At 39.7% G+C, this 25,230-nt stretch overlaps 1 protein-coding gene across 1 annotated transcript in view; it reads left to right on the plus strand.

Annotated features, from left to right (window-relative positions):
• Positions 1-6,352: 6,352 nt before the first annotated feature.
• LOC110203767 (disintegrin and metalloproteinase domain-containing protein 2-like) overlaps positions 6,353-25,230 on the plus strand; it is a 223,909-nt gene continuing 205,031 nt past the window's right edge. Inside the window, 3 exon segments of the mRNA XM_078149595.1 lie at positions 6,353-6,537; positions 12,748-12,824; positions 18,973-19,034. Of these exon segments, the coding sequence (XP_078005721.1) occupies positions 6,480-6,537; positions 12,748-12,824; positions 18,973-19,034 (197 nt within the window). The 5' untranslated portion in view covers positions 6,353-6,479.

Consider the following 25,230-nt stretch of genomic DNA (forward strand, 5'->3'; position numbering starts at 1 on the left):
TGAGAGTAAGGCTATTTCAAATATTATTGAATCATTCTACACCTTATAAAAGTGTTTATCTGAGGTTTTTAGTAGCTTAGTTGTATATGAAAAGGCCAGTGGAGACAATGAAGTTACTGCCTCCGCTAGACTGCCTTAACACCTTTTTATCTAACTTCTCCTTTTAAACAGAGCAACAGAATATTAGAGAAAAATGGAGAATCTGAACCCCAGAGGTTTGGAAGGATTATTGGGTAAATGGCTATTGCCTGATAATGGCCTAGCTCCCAGAGGTGAAGATTTGGGAAAGGTACTGAATGTTCATAATTAGAGTGAAGACTTTCCACTGAGGAGGTCCAACCTTTAATAAGGAAAAGTAGTGAGGACAGGTTATATCTGTTCTCTAACCTATGGTCTGGGAGATGACAACCTCAGAGCCTAGGCCATGAGGTGTCAGAATTGAACAGGCTTTTGCCATTCCAAGGCTAAAGTCTTTGTCTTTTCTTTAGGATTGATTGGGAAGACATCATGGCCTCTCTGAGGATTTGTTCTAGGCACTCTCTGGCAACCTGAACTCCAAAACAGTTGCCCTAAACTCCATTTCTCCTAAACTTTCCTGCCCCACTACACACTGCTGCTTGACATTCTGGGGCAACTCCACCCCCCAAGCTGAAACCTTGTGGACAAAGATAACCTACCTGAACTCATTCCACAATGACTTACATAGTCCTACCCTATCATTTCCTCTTTACCCTAGTAATTCTGGACCACCAGCTGCCATTGTTCAAACCTCATTTTTGACCTTCCACTGACTGTTCTCTTACATCCCTCTCAAACTCACCAATGTCCCACTTTTAAGCTACCCATCCCTTCCCCTGTGCTCTCTGGAATGCCTGTTCCACAGGTAATAAACTATCTTTTATATTAAAATTTTCCTTTCTTGCACCCACTGTCTTGCAATCACTGAGACCTGGCTCTCTCCTGATGACAGACCTCCTCTGATGACACAGCTCCCCTGATCACACTTTCCAGCACTGGCTGCAATTTCAATCATTCTCCCAACTCACTGGTCAAAGTGGGATACTTGTAATGCTTCTTGTTCCTCAATGACACTTATAGGCGCTCTCTCTCTACTACCATCACTCATTTACTTTGCTTCCTTTGATATTCATTCAATCCATATTTACCACCCAATCAAGATTCTTGTAGCTGTTGTCTACAAGCCCCCATGACATCTGCCTTCCTTCCTCAACGAATTTAGTGCCTGGCTCACAATCTTTTTCTCCTCAACTCCTGTCCTTATACTAGGAGATTTCAGTACACATCTTCATACTCTCTCAAATATCTTACCCACTCAATTCCTTAACTAACTCATTTCCCATGTCCTGCTCCTGTATTCCACTACAACTACATACAAAGATGGTCAGACCCTTGATCTTGCCATCATCCACAAATGCACCACAACTTCCATGTTCATGAATTCTGAAATTCTTTTATCTGTTCACCATCTGTTGCCATTTTGCCTCTCCCTTTGCCTAGCTTTCCAAAACCCTGTTTTTGCTTTTTCCATGACCTCTAATCCCTCCAACCTCTCAGTACTTTCCCAGGCCATCATTGCTGCTCTACTATATTCTCTTACCTTTCCCATCCTGACCCCTTGAGAAACTAGTTCAACTCTACACTGTCCTCTTCTTTAGAATTTCTGGAGTCCTTATCTTATCACTGATCTTGCCCTTGAAAATCTCAGCCTTGTATTACTCATACTGTCTCTGTCATTGCACCTGTTCATCTGCTAATTGACAAAGATGGAGAAAAATCACAAAGCCATGCTGACTGGTTCCACTACAAATTTATATTTCATAACGTCAAGTGGGCCCTCACTGCAGCAATGTAATCTTTTTATATATCACTAATAGATTCAGTATATTGCCCACCAAAGCCCATCTTTCAAACCTTTTTATCCCTCCTCAAATCTGTCATGGCCTGCCCTCCCCCTACCCTTAGCTGAGAACCTTGCCTTATTTCACTGAAAGAACCTGAAGTCATTTGCTGCTTCCCTACTGCTTATAAGCATGCCCATGACGTCCCCATCTTCAAAGAACCCTCAATTGATCTATCCATCGCTGCCAGAAGTCATCCTTTCTTCTGCCTTTTTTGGTTAAACTCCTTCAGAGGGCCATCTACAATCAATGCCTCCATTTCCTTTTCTCTCATTCCCTTTTAACTCTGTTGTCTGACTTCTGACCTAATCATTCAATTAAAAGTGCTCTCTCCAGATTTTGAAATAATCTTTTAATTGCCAAAGCAAATGCTTTCTCCTCAATCCTCATCCTTCTTGACCTCTTAGCCTTTGGTGTTGTTGATCATCCTCTTCTCCTTGAAACTTTCTTATCTCTGTGTTTTCATGACCCTGCTCTCTACTGGTTCTTCTTCTGCCTGATTTTCTCATTCTTTGCTAGATCTTCATCCAGATCACACCTGCTAACTGTGGGTGTTCCCTAAGGTTGTGGGGCCTTTTCTCTTCTCCCTCTATATTTATTTTACTTGATGATCTCATCATCTCCCATGGATTTAACTATCATCACAATGGAAGTGAATCTCAGGTCTGTTTCTCTAGTTCTAACCTCTCCACTGATATCAAGTTGCATCTCCAACTGCTTATTAGATATCTCAAAATGGATGTCTCAATATAAGACTCAGTGTGTCCAAACTCAATATGTGCAAAACTGAACTTATTATCTTTCTAAGCCCTCACCTCATCCTAACTCTGATGTTACTATCTAAGGGTACCACGGTCCTCCCAATCATCCAGGTTTGAAACTCGTCATCCTCGACTTTTCATCTTCTGTCACCCTATCCCCTGTCTTATATACATTCTCTTCTCCCTGATGCTGCTACTACCCTGATTCTCATCATCTCACATATGGAGTCAGTGAGTCAATAAATATTTTTAAGACCTGCTATGTTCCAGGAATTGTGCTGAGTGCTGGGGATACAAAAAGAGGCAAAAGACAGTCCCTGCCCTAAAGGAGTTCATAGTCTAATGGGGGAGAAAACAAATATGTACAAACTATGTCCAGGATAAACAGGAAATAATTATAAGACAGAAGGCACTAGAATTAAGAGGGATTGGGAAAGGCTATCTGTAGCAAGTGTGATTTTAGTTGGGACGTAAAGGAAGCCAAAGAAGCCAGTAGGCAGAGATGAGGAGGGAGAGCTTTACAGGCATGGGGGCATCCAGAGAAAATACATGGACTGTTTCAATAGTCTGCAGGTTGGTCTACCTGCATCAAATCTTTGCTCACTCTAGTCCATCCTTCACCCAGTGGTCAAATTAATCTTCCTAAAGCTCAAATCTCGTATTCAATCAACTCTAGTGGCTCCCTATCATTGTCATGATTAAATATAAAATTTTGTTTGTTTTTTAAAGCCCTCTATAACCTGACCCCTTCCTACCTTTCTGGTCTTCTTGTACTTTATATCCCTCCAATCCCCAACATACTTTGTGATCCAGTGATATCAGCCTCCTTGCTGTTCCTTGACCACAACACTTCATCTTCTGATTCTGGCATTTTCCTTAGCTGTTCCCATGTCTGGAACCCTCTCCTTCTGCATCTTATCCTCTTAGCTTCCCTAGCTTTCTTAAGTCTTAGCTAAATCACACCTTCTGCAAGAAGCATTTACCAATTTACCCTGTATATAGCCTTTTTGTACATAGCTATTTGCATGTTGTCTCCCCTATTACTAGCAGCATTCCCCAGACCATTGATCCTGCTTCCAGCTCAGCCATTGCAACTGTCATCTGGGGAAGACTCCTGTGAAGAGACCAGCCATTCTCACCAACTGTTAACCAACTTCCACACATGGCACGCAAGACAGGCTAATTAAAGCAGCAAGTCAGTCTGAGGAAGAGACAGGAGGGAACATTTGCTGGCAAGTCAAACTTGAAAAAGATGACTTCTAAATCAGTTAGTATTCATTAATTTATTTTAGTTTGATTGTAGGATTACGTTTTCCTCCCTTAGGAAGAGCCAAGTCAAACAGCCAAGCTAAACTAGCATTGATATTCCTGTCAACTGGACTGAAACAAGCCTATAACCTGTGGGTAGCAGGAGTTGAAACAGAGCAGGTTAGACAGGCGAGTCAGGACACAAACAGAAGTTTAATTAATTTCAGAGTGAGGAAAATGTGACTTGCAAGCAGAAGCCCTCCTCCTAAGAAGGAGGGCTTAATGCTGCTGAGGCTTGGGTCACTTATATATATTAAAGGGGTTGGCCCACAACACAATTATTCTTAAGTCTTGAGACAGTTTTCGTGTTTGGCATTTCTTGGGACAATACACGTGTTCTTGGGTCTTGGGGTCATGATTACTCACAGGATACAGAACCAGAGTTCTGTGATGGGAACCCGAGTGTAGTACCTGGCAGTTACAAGGAACAGGGATTGTGAACATGTGATGGATGGCCCTGCAAAATAAGGGGAGCTAAATCCTTCAGTGAATGCCTGGTGCTGGTCCAAACAATATACTTTGCCAGAGTGATATCATTCTGAGCACAAAGGATTATTGTTATGCTAAGCTCAGGGCACAGCCTGCTTGCTGGGCCTTAGCTCTCGGAAACAGTGTATCTCAAAAATATTTTGACATTCCCTTAATCCTATGTTACCTGTATAGATTTAGTGAATAGATAAGCTTTGATAACAGATAAGTTTGAGTAAGAAATATATCTTTGTAGGAATAATCATCATCATATTAAATTAGACATTATAGGACTCTTTGCTAAAGGTCAAATTCCTCTTTCCAGTCTTAGTGGATAAATTCCCCTTTTTCTTGAACTAAAGGGTAAGTTCCTCTTTTCCAGTCTTAGTTCCCCTTTTCCTGAATTCTCTGACCCTTTTTCATAGTTGAAACTATCAATCTACAAGCCCTTTAAAAAGTAAAGCTTTTAATTGCAAATGCTGCAGCTACAGGATAAAGATTTCTAAGGCAATCTCACTTTGACAAACAGGTCGATAGGCCCTAATCCAAAAAAGTATCAGATTTAACAGCTGTTCCACCCCAGAAATGCCAAATTAAGCCCTGTTCCAAGCCCACATTCCAAAGGATGACATTACAACGTAATCTAGGGGTCCATGTATCCTTGGGAGCTATGGATGGGAAAATGTATGGAGTCTGCTGAGATATATTTGCTGCTAGCAGACACTGAGGGAGAAAAGTTTTTTGCTTACTTGTCAGAGGCATGGACCTTGGGTATCTGGTACCAAGACAGTCCTTGGGCCGGCCAGGGACATTCCTTGGGCCAGGCATCCCTATATCTGCTCTGATAAGAGAACGTGCTCATATTTTCTCATAGGACAGGGGCCCACTGAGAATTTGGGAAGCTTCCAGAGACGTGATCTTATGGCTAGGCCCAAGCACCCCATCATTCTCCCCTCGAACAAATGGCACCCAAAATCTTTTGGGGTAAAGGGCAAAGGTCTCTGAAACTGCTTCCTACTGGCAAGTGGCCAAGAGCTATCTCTCCCTCACAGGGGTCCCATCCGAGGGGCCACACTTTGGAACCTGGCTGCCAGGGCTAGTAGGTTGGGGGTGGGGGAGCTTCTACTCCAGCAAATGTAGGTATAGCACTCTTGCAGTCATCTGCAAGTTGATGGCCTAGGATTGGCAAGGAGGTTTAAGGAAAAAAGGACCAAAGAGGAGTAAAAGGAAAGTGACCAAGAGCAGACTAAGTAAGGGGCTTAGCAAAGAAAGGAGCCAGGAAGCCCCCATCAAGAGTTGAGAAAACACTCATGCAGGTCTCAGTCCAAGCACCCCATTAATACATGTTTAATACCCTGATGGATCGTAATCTCTCTGAATGTAGAAACTTTTACATTTTTGGCTTTGTAATCTCAGCAGCTAGCATAGTCTGGCACATAGTATGTACTCGAATCTGAAACCTTACTAAAAACCCAGGGTGCTCACGGTGGAACAAAACCAGCGAAATCCCCGACGTGGCCTGTACTTTGCCAGGACCGGGGGTAGCGGGTGCGACCCTCGGACACAGATGTGGGAGAGCCAGACACGCTGCTATATCCGGCAAAGAAGCCTCAGGAGAAGCGAGGCCCCAACGCCCCACCAAATTAGATCTATGAATGTCCAGAGAAAAATTAGGCCAAATACCAGCAGCGAGCTAAGAAGCATGGGGCATGTGGCTCGGTTGGCTTCTGCCATCTACTCGAACCCTTGGCGGCCTCTCCAGTTTCCCTCACATGTATTCGCCCCGCCTTCCGCCCCGCCCGCCTTCCGCCCCTGCTCCTTAGCATTTCCGGCCATGCTCCCTACAACTTCCGGCCCGCTCGCGCCTACCTTCCCCTGCCCTTCGCACTTCCGACCCGCCCACCCCTACCTTCCCTTGCCCTTCGCACTTCCGGTCTGGCGCGCGCAGGCTTGCTAGCTTTAGCTTTGAAACGGTTGATTGGCTGGGCGGTTTGCTCAGCAGCTGAGAGGAGGCTGGTGCGCCATGTTCTACCTCGTGGCCCTGCTTGCAGGGCTCAGTAGGCTGCCGATTTGGGGCCTCGGTGAGTTTGGGAGGAGCCGGGGACTTTAACCACATGGGATGCCTTAAGAAGAAAGCGCTTAAGCAAAAGAGCGCCCCTAAGTTCAAGTGCTGGAGCTGTGACTTTAAGAACCCCGTGACCTTGCTGCTGTGGGCCTCAAGTGTCCACAGCTTTCAAATGGGGGCAAGGAGGGAGGGATGATACCCTAAAGGCCCCAACTCATAATCTTCAGAGCATCTGTACAAACCGTATGGCCTCGTCTGTACGGGAGCCCCGCATTGCCTTGGGCTTCCGCTCCAGACGCCCTCCCAACTTCAGTCTCCTCATGTGTGAAATATATGACCTCATTGGACTATTGTAGAAAACACTTGCAAACCTTAAGTGCGCAGTGAATGTGTAAGTTATTGTTAAGTCAAGGGGCTGAATCACCCTTGTCACCCCTGCTTTATCGGAGAGACATTTTTACATAACATTCCCTTTCTTCCCTTTCGTGGCAGGGGTAATACTTCAGCAGATTAGGGGAAATATTTGATGAGTATAATTGTATAACATATAATTATATGTTCCAAAAGTATAACTGGGTAGATTCTAAGCTAACTGAAGAAACTAAAAAGAATAGTCCATAACAATAGTCCTTCGCAGCCTGGGCCCTTGTTACACTTTATTCCCGATTTCTTAATCTGAGGTCCAGCTGACAATGGCCTCCTTGTTGTTTCTGTATCCCAGGACGTTCCCCCTGACTCTGAGTCTTTTCTCTAGCCGTACCCCCTGAGGGCTTCTCCTTCCTCATCTCTTGTCTCCTAGCTTCCTTGGTTTCTTTCATGTCCCAGCTGAACTCCTGCCTCCCAGAAGAAGCCCTTCCCAGTCTTCCTTAATCTTAGTGTCTTTCTTCTGAGATTATCATCAATTCATTCTTTATCTTGTTGTAGATAGCTGTTTGCATGTTGCTTCTCTCATTAGACTGAGGTCCTTGAGAGCAAGAACTGTTTTGTTTTATTTTATTTTATTTTTTACTTTTCTTTGTATCCCCAGGGCTTAGCACAGACAGTATCTGCCACATGGTAGATGCTTAATAAAACGGTGTGTATCAATAAGTTTTTATAAGAAGACATGTTTGTACTTTTGTTCCATAAATTACTTCCTGTAAGAAGATGATTGCACTGAAATTCTTTTTCCCAAACCAAAGTAAAGATGTTTCTGATTTAGTTTCAGTAATTAGTGGAATAACAGTTAAGTCCCTTAATCAGTTGTACCAGTACAGAATTATTTTTCATTACTTTGAAACATTTAAAGACCTTATTTCATACAGATATATATCTAGTGACAGGCCAATGACTAGGCCTAATATTATTTACTAAGTTGTTTAATGTATGGAAAGGAGCATTTCAGGCCGAAATAGCTCAGATCTTAAACACACATTTTATTATAGTAGCTTAGATGTATTCGAGACTTGGTCTATGGGATAATGATTAACATTGTATTTGTACCTTTGTTTCACAAACTTCTTTTCCCTTTGTCTAATTATTCCCGTATTATTAAGAAATAATGTTCTATTCCAGGGATTTGATCTTTCACATGACTGTGCAGGCAGGCAGAGGGCAAGCTTGGGTACTGATTTACTTAGTTGTTTGGGATATGGAATGACTACACATTCAGATTGAAAAGAGCAACATCTCACATAGTTACCGTGACTATAGATTACAGATTACAATCCATTGTCCGTTGTAGTATAGGTTATAGTCCATTGTCAGTTCGACCTCAGATTAAGAAGAGGGGAATAAAGTGTAAGAAGGGACCAGTCTGAAGGGCTTTAAAAGTTGCCATCCAGTCGTCATGGACTATTCTTTTTAGTTTCTTCAGTCAGCTTAGAATCTATCCAGTTATACCAGTTGTTTATTCTAGACCACATCTCTTCAGCTTGTCCACAAGGACAGCATAAAAAGCCTCATCACTTGTTCTGATTGTAAAAGTTTGCTCTAAAAGGAAAAAGCTAGGACATGATTATATCAAATATGACAGGATAAAACATCTTTGGCTCTGTTTGAATTTAAATAAGAGTCACCACTAACCGTGCAGCATCAGTTCCACCTCATAGCCAGACTCGGGAATAGTCAGGTGGGAAACATTACTTTTCCAAGGAACACGACTGAGAAATTGAGCCAGGAGGATCCCACCTTGAACTGATGCCCAGATTGTCCTCTTGGCTTTTCCCAGAAGCAAATCTCCATCTGTAACAGGATCACATTACCTCTGAGTAGCTTGTGGCATTTCTCTCAAATACTGATTTAATGCAGACAGCTATACCTAGATTCAAACTCAGAATGAAATCAGGGTAGTCTAAATTGTTTTTGTTCTTATAGAGTGGCAATAAGTACATAAACTTCCAAATTCTGAAGAAGCCAAGTTCATTGTTTAGGAACTCCATAACCCAAACAGACTCTTTCTTCTGGAGCTGATGACTTTGCCCGCCAGATGGTTTCTGGGGATCTGGCAAGTTTACAAAGTAAAGGAAATCAGCAGGGACCTCAAAGAAGGGCCTGATCTACCTGTCCACTCCATAATATTCTTCTTCTAGACTGATGAAAAGACACATACTTTCTACTTGGCAGTCCATTATTTTCAATCTTAATTTAATTTGTTTTACCCTGATTTTTTTTTCCTTGCCAGGATGTCTTTTGGGGCTCCCATATTTTATTGTTGTGATCTCAGTATATGTTAGCTGGCACATGTGGTCTACAGTTACCCCTCATAGTCCTACATTGGAGGCGACATTGGCTGTCTTCCTAAGTGGGGCTGGTGGGAGGAGGGGAAGGGGGGGAAGGGAGGAGACTGGGAAGTATCCTTGTCTACCCTTAGTGCTGCTGTGGGACCAATTTTAAGTTTTAACATTATAACAATAACCCCAAATAACTTAGTTAACAATCAGGTTTTTCATAAGTGAGAACCAAGTTGTTTTAGCTGTAACTTTTTAATTATAGGCAAAAGTGGAAATACCCGGTTTCCTAAATGGCAGTTACAAAACATAAGACAGGGTTAGCAGGGCTTAATAAAATAACAACTGGTTTTAAACAATTTTGTCCATTGTCTTCTAGTTTTAACAAAATTCAAATTAAAAAATGCTTTGTCTAACACCATTTCTGGCTCATAGTGGTCACTCAAGTTTTACAATATAGGACAATTTTACAATACAGTTTGGAAATACAATAATAATACATACAATAAACTTCAAATGACATTAATTGCATTTCCAAATTATCACATATAAAAATTATTGATAGAAGGTTGGGCTTATGAAGTGCAGAGGCTGGCCTTTTACCTTGTGCTGCCCTGACCCATCTCTATTTCCCTCTCCCCCATAGTTGTAGACACTGCTGAGGCTGATGCTGCTTGCCTAGAGGGGTAGGCTTCGGGGTGCCTCTGTTACCAGTAGGGCCCTGCTGTAGCTGCTGTGCCTACCCCCTCCTTTCTTCCGATGGGTGGCTCAAATTCCCTACCATTCTCCAGCACTCTGTTTTCTTAATGTGATCTGGGATGAGAGGGGTTAACAGAATCTGCTAAGTTGTTTTTCAGCTGTTTTAACTTTTCAGTATAGCCTTTGCCCAGTCAGAGCCAGGATGACAGGGAGATGAATCTTAAGAATTTTTGAACTTTTACTGAAGTAAATTCCCCTTTTGTGTCCACATTTAAAAACTTTTCGAGAGTAGGAGATTTGAACCTGCCAGTCAAAGTGAGTGGGACAATGGAAAATCCAGTGGTGCCTAGTCCCCTCTTCCCAGTACTGGAGAGCTCAGAGTTCCATCTCTGAGGTGTCTTTATCAGATATGTGCATTTTCCCAATTTATATTAGTGTTAAGTAGTATAATAAATTCTGACTTATCTTAAACATCAAATTAGGAGAGACAGCATTTCACTTGAAATGTAACCAGAATGAATTCAATTGCCTGGATCTATGTTCCAAATGGTAATACACAGATTCTGGGGTTAGGATTTTAATACAACTGTAGTATTATATTTTACACAAATGTACCCCAATCATCGCACTTAAGAGCATGTTTAATTTAGTTCAAATCTGGGTTCCAGAGTCTTGGAAGGAACCATACCTCGCTATGATTCTCTTTCTTTCTTTTTTTAAATATATTTTTAGTTTTCAACAATCGCTTCATACACTTTTGAGTTTTAAATTTTTCTCTGTTTCTGCCTCTCCCTCCCCAAGGTGGTGTGCAGTCTGATATAGGCAGTATATATACATTCCTATTAAACATATTTTCACATTAGTCATGTTGTAAGGAAGAATTAGAACTAATTGGAGGAACCACAATAAAGAGGAAACAAATCAAAACAAGAAAAAAAAAAGCAAATAGTACGCTTCAATCTGCATTCAAATTCCATAGTTCTTTCTCTGGATGTGGATAGCATTTTCCATCATGAGACTTTTGGAGATCCTTGCATTGCTGAAAAGGGCTAAGTCTATCAAAGTTAGTTACTGTGCAACGTGGCTGTTACTGTGTACAACATTCTCCTGGTTCTGCTCACTTCACTCAGCGTCAGCCCATGCACATCTTTCCAGGTTTTTCTGAAGTCTACTTGCTCATCATTTCTTGATTTCTTGATCATTTCTTGAACACCTTCGCAAGTGGTAGTTTTCCAAGCCATTTTCCACTGGTTCCCCCGCCTGTACTGAGGCACTCAGTGGTCCTTGTGTTGGTGCTTGCCTGCTCTACTACTCTGGGGTTCAGGATCTTCCCCTGGTATGCTGAGGTGGGGCTTTCTGTTGGCTTGCTGAAACACCTCCTGTTCTGTGCTGCTTCCTTTCCCGAGAGCGAGAGGGGCCTTTCACGTTAATCTCCCAAGCTTTCTGGACTACTAGGTTGCTGCACCCTGTCTTTCTGCTGGTTTATCCGTTCCAGGGTTTTCCTGGGGCAGTTTTCTGGGCTTTCAGAGATCAATAAGGGAGAATGAGAGTGACTTATTTTTTGCTCTGCCATCTTGGCTTCTGGAAAGTAGCATCAACTTTTATCATACTTAACAGACAAGGACTAAAAACTCTGTAATTTGAGGAAAACAGCTACTCCTAGGGCTTACCAAGATTCTGATGCTATTTACATATGACCTTAAGTTTAAGTGCTCTGAAATCACAGCTTTTAAAAAAATTATTATTTTAGTTTATAATTGTATTAAGAGGGTCATACAGGTTCCGATTAACATTTCTGACTCCATTAAAAAGAAGTATTGTGATATAGTGGACAGGAAGCCAGTCTCAGATTCAGTAGGACCTTGCTTTCTATGATTTCTTAAGATGAAGAGGAGTCATAATTTAGTTAAGTTTCCGATTTTACAAACATACTGATTTAAAAGTTATTTAAAATTTAACCAGTACTTACTTTTAGTTTCTAAGACTCCCTAAATTCTAGGGAGATATTCCAGTCAAACTCAATTACATTAATTCACATAAACCTTTTTTCTTTTTTTGGTGACTCAGGAAAGGGTTAAGTGCTAGTCCTATTCCAAAGTGCAGTTTTGAAACCTTCCTGTCTTTGTTCAGTGAAATGACCCTTTTTCTCCTGGATAACTCTGAGGGGGGAAGTTTACCCCTTCTTTTTTTTTTTTTTCAATCTGTCCTTCCACATCCAGAACTTGGCCAGAGTCCAGGAATGTAGAAAGAGAGAGAAAGCTTTTTCCAACAACTTTTCTTTAACAGACACTCATCAGTTTTTCCAGACCAGGCAGTTTTTTCTTTTCCATCTGTCTGTGTTTTAAATCTTACAAGGTGGCCGACTGAGACATTTTCTCCCAGACACAGAGCAGACAAATACAAATAGCACAGATGATGATGACTTTTCTTGGTCTTCTAGATTATGTAGAGACAAGGCTCTATTAAAGTTTAGTAGTCCCATGAGATGGGAGCTAGGACTGAATGCCAGTAAGCCTAAAGAAATCCCCTATATACCCATGGAAGATCACAGACTTGGAGAGAGTAGTGGGATGTAATGAATCAAAACAAAGGAAAACTATAAGAATTTTAAGAATCTTGCTGGCACAAATTTTGCCATAAGAGGTCTAATTTCAGAGACAAATGGGGGTGATACATAGAAAAGGTTAAACTGGTCATACCATTAAGCAAACTGAGAAATGTAGAATACTTTGGAGCTTATAAGAGGAAACCAGAGAACTGGTAGGTCTTGAACTGAGGTTATTTTAGCAGGTAATAAAAAACTTGTTTACTTTCTCTAGATTCTCAACAGTCATTCATGGAGATCACAGTTCCAGAGGAGATCCTATCAAATTCAAGTGATTCAGACTCAGAATATGTAAGAAGCAGAATTACTCAGAGTTCTAAGTATGGTATTAATTCTTATATCTTTAATTGCACTAAGAAACCCAATAACTCTCAATAAGTAAGGCTACAACATATGTGGTCACCTAAAAGGAACACAAATTTAGCTCTCAGCTTCATTGTGGGACAGTGAGAGTAAATAAATTGTGGGTTTTTGAAGTGATTTAGAGAAGATCTCTATATTGCAAGTGAAGTGGAGAACTGAGGTATTATATATTATATGTCATACTCTATCCCCCCAAAAAACCTAATACTTTTCACTGGAAAATCCAGTTTTTTGAGGGGGAAAATATTTCAGCTTGATTTTATATATAAAATTATCTTAATTCGTGTTACTTTCTTTATATAATGACATTTAATATGTTAAAATAGTCTTCTGGTGTTCTGAAATAGTTAATGTATCTTCATAAATTCCTTACTCGTGTGGCATAGCTTTTACTATGTAATTTATTTGCTGGGAAAGATGGAGAAAAATGCTCTAATGCTTAATTGTAAGTCATTGTAAGTCTGAGTGTGGTTCCATATGACAGACATTGGCTTCCTTGCCATTCCTTTAACATAATACCCCCATCTCCTGGCGTTCTTCCTGCCCCCACCCCCCTCACATCCCCGTGCCGAATGCTCTCTCCTCATCTCTGCCCCTGGCTTCTCTGATTTCCTAAAGTCCCTCCTTCTACAACAAGCCTTCCTCAGTCCTTGCTAATTTTAGTACCTTCTGTCACGTTAATTATCTACAACTTCTTCTGTCTCTGTCCTCTTTGTAGGTAGCTGTTTGCATATTGTCTCCTCCATTAGACTCTGAGCTCCTTGAAAAAAAGGAGTATTTTTAAAAATTAGATTATTTTTAAAAGTTATTTTTGCCTTTCTTTGTGTCTCCAACACTTAGCACAGTGCTTCGCACATAATAGGTACTTAATAAATGCTTTTTGACTTAACTCAATTGCTCTCTATGGACTAGTCTAGCTAATTATAGAATGGCTTATTCTTAGCTAGTTGGCCACTAGGTGATAATTTGTCTTACTGTTGTTACCTATGCAACAGATAAAAATATAAAATGGCTCTCAAAACCTGTGCCATAAAAATACAGATGGCCTCCTTCCACTTGCATAGAAATATAAAATATTCTCCTTTTGTACCAGCAGTGATAGTGGCAGAAGGAGAGGAGAGGGTGATAAGAATCTGAGTTTTATAGATTATCCACGGACATCAACTTTTTTTTTTTGCGAGGCAATTGGGGTTAACAGGGTCACACAGATAATAAGTGTCAAATGTCTGATGCTGGATTTGAACTCAGGTCCTCCTGACTCTAGGTCTGCTTCTGTATCTGCTGTGCCACATAGCTGCCTTGACATTGACTTCTAGTGCTCTTAACATGAGGTCTTTGTGAAATGACTGACAAGTTGATATAAATAGAAACATGTTCATATTGGCATTTATGCTATAAATGAAATGAGAAGGTGTAAATGAGTTTGCTGTTAAATAAAAGGAAAGCTCACAGAAGTGATTTGGCAGAATTGGTCATGCACCCAAAGGCATTAAGAACTATCATTTAATGGGACAATTTATCTCACCTTGTAATGGTCATGATAATCATAAAAAACAGACTACCCTGAAGATAATTGCAGCTCATTGCTGCTCGACATCTATCATAGAGGATGAAGAAGTATGTTGAGGGGTCCCCTGAATGTTTCCATATTTTTTTAGAAACACTGGACCTAGAGTATACAGGAGGCCCTGAACATGTCAAAGAGAAAGTATTCCCCCACCCCCACTGGCATAATTTGTTACTGCACCCCAAGCTGGACTCCCATGTGTCCTTGAGAGTCAAGACAGGCACCAATCAGTCAACACTAGGCTGAGAAACTGCTTGTGCAGCTGAGATCCTTGTAGATAAGCAGATCCTATCTTCATGGTCTAGGGAGGGAAAAGAATGCTTCTTTTGCCATGCTTTGTTATTCCCCTTTGGGAGGGGTTTTGTCCTTTTCCTACCTTTATTGCATCTTTCCCCTTCCCATGCCACTCCCCTTTAGGAGGAGATTTCTATTTCCCCTCCTTCTTCTGTTGTATTGTCGTAAATATACAAACCTGTGTATGGATTGTGAGCTCTTTGCTCTGGCTTTGGGTTCCACGTTTGTGTTCATTTCTCTTGTAGGAAGTCTAGTTGCAACACAGTATCTCATGGACTTGTGTTATTGTGCTTGGTTAACAAGTAGAAAAATTACTGAAGAATCTGAAAAGATTTCCCAAACTGAATGTATACTTTAATATTTAGTAATTTCAAAGAAAGCTGGGAAATAGAGTTTAGGTCTAAGGAATGAAATGAAAGAGGTCATCACAATGATTCATCAGGATGTCATGAAAGACATTGTTTTCAAAAATGAAAATAGGAAGATGTTAGTTGTGGCTGATCTTAAATAGGGATAGGGACTGGACCTATGATTTCACTGATATACAGAACTCCCAAGTGAGGAAGCCCCCTCCACTAAATGTAGATCAACATTGAGTAACATCACCAAAAACCAGAAAAAAACTGCCTTAAGAGAGAAGAAACAACTAGTTTGCCTATGTGGAAGTAATAACCTTTCTTTAAGATCCATAAAGCCTTCCAAGATCTCAGGTGGGAGGAATCTGTCATCAGTTTTTTCAGCACATTTTGCACAGACCTCTACTTTATTGTATTGTAGTTATTTTTAAAAAGTTTCTTCTGTTACATCATACAATCATAGATTTAGATCTGGACAGGATCTCAAAAGTCACCAAGTCCAACCTCTTATTTTACATTTGAGGAAATTGAGGCCAAGAAAGGTTAAATAGCCTGACCAGAGTCACATATCTACTAACTGTCTTGATGTAGAATTTGAACTCCAGAATCCAAGTCTATTACTTTATCTATCATGCTGGCTCTTTAGAGTTTAGGTTCCTTAAGGTCAGGAACTGTATCTGTTTTTACTTTTGTATCTTTTTTTTAGACTCTGGATTTACTCTCCCAACCCACAAGAACATTAGCAAATGAGATTCCTAGAGACAGGGAGGCTACATTTTCCCTTCAAAGTTCTAGGGTACCTCTGAAGGTTTGTGGGGGACTTCTTCTAATGCTATCATCTCAAGTTCCCATGCTTCCTGTATTCTTTCTAAAGTTAACTACTAGCTATTACTTCTCCAGTTTAATTTGATCAATTAACACCAGTTGGCTTTTACAAAGGGACATTTCCTTTGAAAATAGATCAAGAACAGAAGTATAAACATTTTCCCCCAATACCTGGGGCATACTGTCCCCTATACCATTTTGGTTCATGGGGTCAAACTTAGAGCATTTTCTACATAAATAGTATTTGAACCACTGAGTTCACATTTACATTTGGCATAGCTGACGAATCCATTATCATAGCTTTCTCCAAGGTACCTTCGAACTATGCTGACTGAAAAATCTAGCATGAACCTTGACTTTCAGACCTTGGGTGGTTTGAAGCTGTCTCCAATACTCCAATTCATCTAAAGATGAGATGGACAGATACAACCAAACAACAGGGCCAATCACTCATGGACCACATGGTAGCAGCTCCTGTACAGAAATAAAGATCTATGATATTGGTCCCCACCAAGGGCTCACAATAAGGCCTTGCTTCTTAACTAGAACACATCTAAGCAGGAAAGAGTCAAAGGAAGATTTCTTTGGTGGTTAGTGCCTTTTGAATGTACTCTGTGTCTAGCTCAGCAGTGGATCAACAGTCCATCTCTTTCCCCTTGTAGTTAGAAGATAGGAACCAGTTATAGAATATCTGTACATGGCTCAATTCAGAGAACTTCTACTACACATCATTATTCCTTTCTGGAAGCAGGTTCTCCAGCCTCTTCCATGGGGGCTGGCAGCAAGTAAAGCATGTGATCTGAAGATGGGGTTCCATTGGCTAGGTTCCTGTTTCATTTGTGTTTGCAATGTCTGGAGTGATCTCCTTTATAAAGTAGATGATTAATAAACACTTGTCAAATGAATCAATTTATTCTTGGTTTCATGGATCTAATTACTAGAAACCTTAAAGTCCTCTTAAACTCTCTGTGGTCCTAGATAATAATTGCCACTAATGTCACATCCTTCCAATATTCTCCTTTCTCTTCTCTTTTTCCACTCCTGATAAAAATCACAGTTGAGACCAAACGAACCAAGGGAATAAAAATTGCTATCTTGAGTAGCTATTCTGTTGTCACTAAAATAGTGATATGCCTATGAAATGATTGGAATTCTGCAGTCAAAAATTGAGGGTCATATTTTACCAGTGCTTATGGAATATTGATAGGGGCTAAACAAAGGAAGACTTCGAGGTGTTGCTGTGAGGTCTTGGTATAGTTGTCACATAAAGACCCTAATCTATATGCATCCATGTATTGACCATCCCCAGTACTTATAGATTGCCAGGAAGAATTTTGTGGCCTGGAAGGTGCTTAATTATGTTGCTGGTGGTGTGGAGAGCTGTAACATTTGGTAGACTAGAAAGGCTATGGGCCTGACAACCACATGGGAACCCAAGTATTACCTCCATACCCTAGAACTATTTCATACCTTCTGCATCCAGTCTATATACAAAACTGGCCCTCATAGGAAATTCATAGTAAAAGGAACAAGGCAGACAAGAGAGCAGAGACATTAGGGCAGCTTGCCATCTCATCCAGCTGCTTTTAATTCTTTCTCCTTTAGAGAAAGCCTGCAGCTGGTGACTGAAGACATTTGACTGAATAGGGAACAGATAAATTTGATCATAGTGACTGGAGGATGTGGTACTCAAACTTTGGTCTTCTGATCCCAAGTCCACTGATAATGGTTGTAGATTTTGTTGGAGTTTGGTTGTTTTGGGAAGAATATGGATTTGAGGATTCCTCTCAGAAACCTTCTGAAAACAGTCACTTAATCCCTTTGTGCCTTAGTGATCTCATCCACAAAATGGAGGCAATAATACTTATCCTATCCACCTCACAAAGTTGTTATGAAAATGAAATGAGCTAATTTTAGCTACCAAAAATACCTACCTGGACTCAGAAAAGGGATAATAACCCACCTGGTAAAGGAGGGAACAAAGACTATAATCAAATTTATCTGTTCCCTGTACGGACCAGTTCTCTACACAGCTGTTTCCTTAACACATTCAGATTATTCATGAGACTTGATTGGCTCAAGGGACTTAAGGCTCAGGCTGTTGACATCACTTCCTAGTTACCTGAGTACAAAACAGCCATGAGGAACTGCGGGCACTCTGATGCTTGACCAACCTCCATGGGCAACTGAAGCAAGGAAGCTTCATTCAGCTCAGTAAACATGGGATGTACTCAAAGCACAATCTGTTTAATATCTTCTTGCTTGGGCTAAGTAAATCTTTTGTAAACTGGTAAGTGACTTATGAGTATCTCGTGTTGTTCCCTTATTAAACTAAACTACAGGAAACTGGCCTGAATCAGTCCTAGCTCAGAACACCAAGCAATTAAATGATACAGTGCTTCAATGTGTTTTCTTGTCATCTTAAGATGTGGCATAACTATATTCTTTCTGAAATTATACTACCTACTATTAGAGGTAGGGGTCTAGGGGAATGTTATGATGTGGGATTATATTTACAGACCTTAAGGATAGGGAATAGGATATATCCCTAGCATATGGGAAATCCTATGAATTTGGTGAGTCAGTCTGAAAGACACAGAGAATCACGCTGATCTAAGGCATCGAGAATTTAATATAGTTGAACAGTGCCAGTTGCCTCACTGCTGCTCTCTTATGATCTCATTTCATTGATTCCTAATGTTTTTCTGCTTCTAATTGTTGTCTGGGAGTTTTTTTCTTGGCTCTTTGGTCTCCTACTTTTATCTATGTCTCCTGCAGATCTCCTTATGGTATTTATGAATGTGGGGCATAATATTTAAAAGTTATAGTTAATATTATTTTTACAAAATTCTAACTGTAAACTTTAAATGAAGATTATTTAGAATTAATGAAAAAGTATTTATTAAATGGTATATGGAAAGCACTGTGCTAATTAAGAAAGACATTGCAAATATCTCTTGGGTAATAATAGATGTAAATATTGCTCTTTTATTTCTTGAATTGCTATGCTAACTTCTTGTTCTGGATATTCTAGGAAGAGATTTCATACAGGATATCAATAGAAGGGAGACAATACACTTTACACCTCAAAAAAAGGTAAATGTTTATTCCCTTGGATTAATTTTAACTAATCTTAATTACAAATAAGCCAACCCTAATTAACTGTGAAATGAGTGTGAATGAAGAATTGAGGATGACACTAAGATTGCAACCCTGGGTGACTGGAAGGGTGGTGGTTTCTCAATAATTATAGGGAATTTGCAAAGAAAAATGGGTTTGAGGAGGAAGATAATGAGTTAAGTTTTGGACATGTATCCACTTTGAGATGTCCAGTGGGCAGATGGTTATGTAAGCCTGACCCACAATAAGTGCTTAGTAAATGCTTATTGATTTTACTAGCAGTCAAGACTGAAGTCAGAAGTCAGAAGTCAGAAGTCAGAGCTGGATAAATAGATCTGAGAATCATCTGCAAAGATTATTGAACCCATGTAAGCAGATGAGATTACCAAGTGAGATAGAAAAGAGAAGAGAACCCAGGACAGTCCCTTAAGGGCCATTCACTGTTTGAAGATATAATAAAGAAGACTGAGAAAGGGTGGTCAAAGAGATAGGAACAGAACCAGGAAAGGACAGCGTCATGAAAACCTAGAGAGAAGAAAGAATCCAGAAGTAGAAGATGAACATCAGTGCCAAAGGCTACAGAGAGGTCAAAAAGGAGGCCTGAGAAAAAGCCTGTACATTTGGCAATTTAACAAAAGACTGGTAACTTTGAAAAGAACAGTTTTAGTTGAATGATGAGGTTGGGATTCAAACTAGAAAGACTTAGAAGAGGGCAAAAGGAGAAGCCGAAGCACTCACTGTAGCCTGCTTTCTCAAACAGTTTAGTCATAAAAGAGAGGAAAGATAGAGAATGATATTTAGAGGGGATGGTAGGATGAAGTTAGGATTTCTTGAGAATTTGGGAGATGTGGGTGTGTTTGTGGGGAGCAAGGAAGTAGCCAATAAAAATTGAAAATTAGTGAGAATGATAGAAGGAGTAAGTTGCTGGAAAAGACAAGAAAGGATAGAATCAAACATACATGTAGAGGTGATTGCCTTGGCAGGAAGAAGGGCAGCTTCTTTGTGTGAGACAAGTGAAGGGGAAGATAGTGAAGGGAGGAGTCTAAGGGATGTGAGATGAGGAAGAGGTAGAAGAGAGAAGCTTGGGCAAATGGCCTCAATTTTTTCCATGAAGCATGAGATAAAGTCCTCAACTAAGAAGATGGGAGTAGGGGATATCATGAGAATTCTGAACAAAGAAAAAGAGGTTCACGATAGCCACTATGGTGCATGGAATAGTGAATGAATTAGGGATGTGTGAAAGGATTGCTTTGCTGCAGTGAGAGCCCAATTGAGATTATGTAACAGATTTATAGTGGACCTAGTCATCAGAATTCCATGATTTTCTCCAGCTCTATTCATCAACAAATGTTTGTGTGTGTGTGTGTGTGTGTGTGCGTGTGTACATGTGTGTGCGTTTGCATGGGATAATCCATCTCTTTTGTCTAGATGGGGTGGTATGGAGAAGTAGGTCATGGGAAATAAGAAAAGAAAAAACTGAGAAATTTGAGAAAGTTTCAATATCATTCCATAGTATGAGGCCAAGAGCCTTTTCACTGATACCAGTGGAGTGAAATGATTCTGGTTTAGTCTATCAAAAGAATGTCTGTATTTATTATTCAGCTCCTCCCCCAATGTGTGTACAGTGGTGCATAGACAAGGATTTTATGTTTATTGTGTACCAGGAAGCAAATTAGAGTTTACTGATGTTATAAAAGCTGTGTGATTTTTAACCTCTTTGTTCTCTTGTCTTCCACTTTGATACTAGCATTGCAGAAGCAGAAGGGGGCTACATGAAACTGAGAGACGTTTAAAATTTTGTTTCATGGGTTGCCATCACCAAAAAAATTCCTCACTGTCCATCTGTCTTGGGCTGGAAAATTGTTTCACCACATCCTTTTGTGGGTTCTAGCATGCCAAAATTTGTTTCGGTGATCAGTGTACAAATGATATGTGTTTTCACAATCATCAAGTTTGGTTTTCACAAAACAGAGTCAATATGTCTCTGGTGCCAAAATCAATGTCTTTCTAGCATAGTAGAACCTTTCAGACCCTATGGTCCACTGGCATAACCTTTGAGAAGCCAGGATCACCTCCATGCTATAAGACATTAGTGTAGGACTTCATAGACATTTTCTCAGTGGAGGGCAGTGAAGCATAATACTTGCAACCTGATATTTCAGTCCCTAATGTGCTTGTAGAGGAGGTAGAAATGACACTTAAAAGACCAAAGACAGGAGAAGCAGACAGATTGGATCAAGTATATATAGAAGAGATCTCTGCTAAAGGCAATACAATTATGAGAGCATTAAGGGATCAAAAAACAGGGTGTCTAAGGAGGGGAAGATATTAAAGGATATCAGAAAATTTTGTATCACATTAATAATACAAAAAAGGCAACAAAAAAAATACTAACCTGTATGCCTCCTGCCCCATCTATACAGAATCCTTGTGAGTATCACTTATATAGCACAGAGCCAATATGGCAGAGAAGAGGCAGGGATTTGCCTTGGCTCTCCCAAATTCCATACCAAACAACTTTAAATAACATCTCAAAACAAATTTTGGCATGCTAGAACCCACAAGAGGATGCAGTGAAACAATTTTCCAGCCCAAGACAGATTAGAAGATTGGCCAGAAAGATCTATCACATTGGTGTGAGAGTAGATCACAGGCAGTGCCCCAGCAAACCAAGGGCAGACATTGGGAGCAACTGAAACAGCAGTGGCAATGGCGGTGGCTGCTTCTGGAACTCTCAGCTTAAATATAGCAAGGGAGTTGCACAACTGGTCAAAAGGAAGTTATAGAGGTCTCTTTGCTGGCAGTGGAAACAGGACTCTCTTGCATTGCCTACGCTTGGATCCAGGTTACAGTCATAGGAGCTGCACTAGCAGACAGCGCTTGAGGCATCAGGGAACTGGGGACTCTACTCACAGTTTTAGGGCAGACAAGAGTACTTGTTTACTCTTACACAATGTTTATGGACCATGAAAATAGTAAACACACCTCTCCTTAGCTCATACTACCTTGGAAGAACTGAATGCTTACAGACCCTCAGAGCTAGCTCTGAAAATGGCTGCAGAAAAATCCTAAAGCTTGGAACAGTGTCCTCTCCACTCTGGGAGCAAAGCCCAACTTTAATATAAAATTTAAAGTAAAAAGTATGGAAATATCGTATGGAAAAATGAACATATGAGGAAAAAAAGTCATGATTGTGGAAAATTATTATGGTGAAAGGGAAGATCAAAACACAGCTCAGAAGAAGGTAACAGAGTCAAATCTGCTACATCGAAAGCCTCAAAGAAAAATGTGAATTTGTCTCAGTCCGTGGAAGAGCTCTAAAACTGTTTTAAGAAGTAAATAAGAGAGGCAGAGGAAAAATTGGGGAAAAAATGGTGATGCAAGAAAATCATGAAAAAAAGAGTCAACATGGTAAAGGAGGCACCAAAAGTACTTAAGAAAATAGTAACCTAAAATACAGGATAGGTCAACTGGTAAAAGAGGTATAAAAAACGAATGAGGAGAAGAATGCATTGAAAAGCAGAATTGGTCAGATGGAAAGAGAGGCCCAAAAATTTACTGAAGAAAAAAACTCTGAAAAGTATAATGGATCAAATGGAAAGGGAGGTACAAAAGGTATATGAAGAAAATAATTCCTTAAAAATTATAATTGGGGTGGAAGCCAATGACTCCATGAGACATTAAGAAGCAATAAAACAAAATGAAAAGAATGAAAAAATGGAAGAAAATGTGAAATGTGTCATTGGAAAAATACAGACCTGGAAAATAGAGAAGAGATAATTTAAGAATTATTGAATTACCTGAGAGCCATAATGTAAAAAGAGAAAAACAGAAACAAAGAACCTTGGACATCATCTTTCAAGAAATTTTGAAAGAAAACTGTCCTGATATTCTGGAATCAGAGGGCAAAATATAAATTAAAAGAATCCACTAATAACCTCCTGAAAGAGATCCCCAAATGAAAACTCCCAGGAATATTATAGTGAAATTCTAAAACTGCCAGGTGAAGGAGAAAATATTGCAAGCAGCCAGGAAGAAACAGTTCAAATATCATGGATCCAGAGTCAGGATAATGCAAAATTTAGGAGTTTCTACATTAAGGGATGAGAAGGCTTGGTATATGATTTTCCAGAGGGTGAAAGAGCTTGGATTAAACCAACAATCACCTACCGAGTAAAACTGTGTATAATACTTCAGAGGAAGAAGTGGACATTCAGTGAAAGAGAAGACTTTGAAGAATTCCTGATGAAAAGACCAGAGATGAAGAAAAAATTTGACTTTTAAATATAAGACTCAAGAGAAGCATAAAAAGGTAAATAGGAAAGAGAAGTCAGAAGGGACCCAAGAAGGCTAAATTGTTTACATTCCTACATGGGAAGATGATACTTATAACTCATAAGAACTTGCTTATTATTAGGGCAGTTAGGAGTGTACATAGGGAGCATGAATGTAGTTGAGTATGATTGGATGATATTTAAAAAAATGAAAGGATGAGAAAGAGTAATGTACTGGGAGAAAGGGAAAGGGAAAGGGAAAGGTAAGATTCAAGCATTTCCCACACACACACACATAATCTCCATCTTCCCCTCCATGGTAAGTTGAATCTTATTCTCATCAGAAAGAAGGAATAACCTATACACTTCATTGTGTTTAGAAACCTATCATATGTTAACAGGAAAATAGAAGAGGAAGGAAATAAAAGAAGGAGAATATTGTTAATAGAAGAGAGGTTGAGTTGGGGGAGGTGGTAGTCAAAAGGAAAACACTTTTGAGGATGGACAGGGTGAAATGAGAGAGAATAAAAGGGGAAAAACAGGATGGAGTTAGAAATCATAACTGAAAAAATTTTTACAAGTTTCTCTGATAAAGGCCTTGTTTCTCAGATATATAAAGAACTGAGTCCAGTTCTTAGAAATAAGAGCCATTCATCAATTGATAAATGGTCAAAGGATATGAACAGGCACTCACGAAGTAATCAAACCTAACTATAATCGTGAAAAAAATGCTCTAAATCAGTATTGATTAGAGAAATGCAAATTAAAACAGTTCTTAGATAACAACTCACACTTACCAGATTGGTAATGTGACAGAAAAGGAAAATAATAAATATTGGAGGGGATTTGGGAAAACTGAGACACTAATGCCCTATTGGTGGAGTTGTGAACTGATCCAGCCATTCTGTGAAGCAATTAGGAACTATGCCCGAAGGGCTATAAAACCATGCATACCTCTGGCCCAGTAATATCACTACTAGGTCTTTATCTCAAGGAGATAAAAACAAAAAGGAAAATGTATAGAAAAATATTTATAGCAGCTCTTTTTGTGGTGGTAAAGAATTGGAAATTGAAGGGATGCTCATCAATTGGGGAATGTTTGGAAAAGTGGTGTATGATCGTGATGGAATACTATTGCGGTATAAGAAATGTTGAGCAGGATTCTCAGAAAATCTTCGACTTACACGAACTGATGCAAAGTGAAATGAGCAGAAGCAGGAGAACATTCTACACAGTAATTCCACTTTTTATATGACAGCCAACTGTGAATGACTTAACTCTTCTCAGCATTACAGTGATCCAAGACAATTATGAAGGACTCATGAAAAATACTATTTCTACTCAGAGAAAGAACTGTTGGAGTCTGAATTCAGATTAAAGCATACTTTTTAAAATTTTATTCTTCTTGTGTTTTTTTTTGTCTGTATTTTCCTTTACAAAATGATGAATGTCGAGATATGTTTTGCATGAGTACACATGTATAACCTATTTCAAATTGCTTCCCTTCTCAATGAGGGGAAAGAGGAGGTAGGAATAGAATTTGGAACTCAATTTTAAAAAATGAATGTTAAAAATTGTTTTTACAAGCAATTGAAGGAAAAAACATACTAAAATATTTCAAAAAAAGAATTCTCTATACTTACAAATTAAGGGCCTCATCTATGGTGGGCTTTGGTGGAGAACAAGAAAGCTCTTTCTAGCAGTCTTCAACAACAGACCAGCTATTAAGCATTTCAGAATTAACTGAATTGAAATTGACTGAAACATAATCAAAATTAACTGAATGAATATAAGACCCTACTGTGCCTTGTTTGCTGATCATACGCAAAAAAAAAAAAAAAGAATTGATTCAGTAGAACAATATGTTACTTTGCAGGTGCTTTTACAGCAAGGTATCT

Source organism: Phascolarctos cinereus, unplaced genomic scaffold (genome assembly GCF_003287225.1).
Source record: "Phascolarctos cinereus isolate Bilbo 61053 unplaced genomic scaffold, phaCin_HiC Scaffold_2;HRSCAF=192, whole genome shotgun sequence".
NCBI classification, from domain to species: domain Eukaryota; kingdom Metazoa; phylum Chordata; class Mammalia; order Diprotodontia; family Phascolarctidae; genus Phascolarctos; species Phascolarctos cinereus.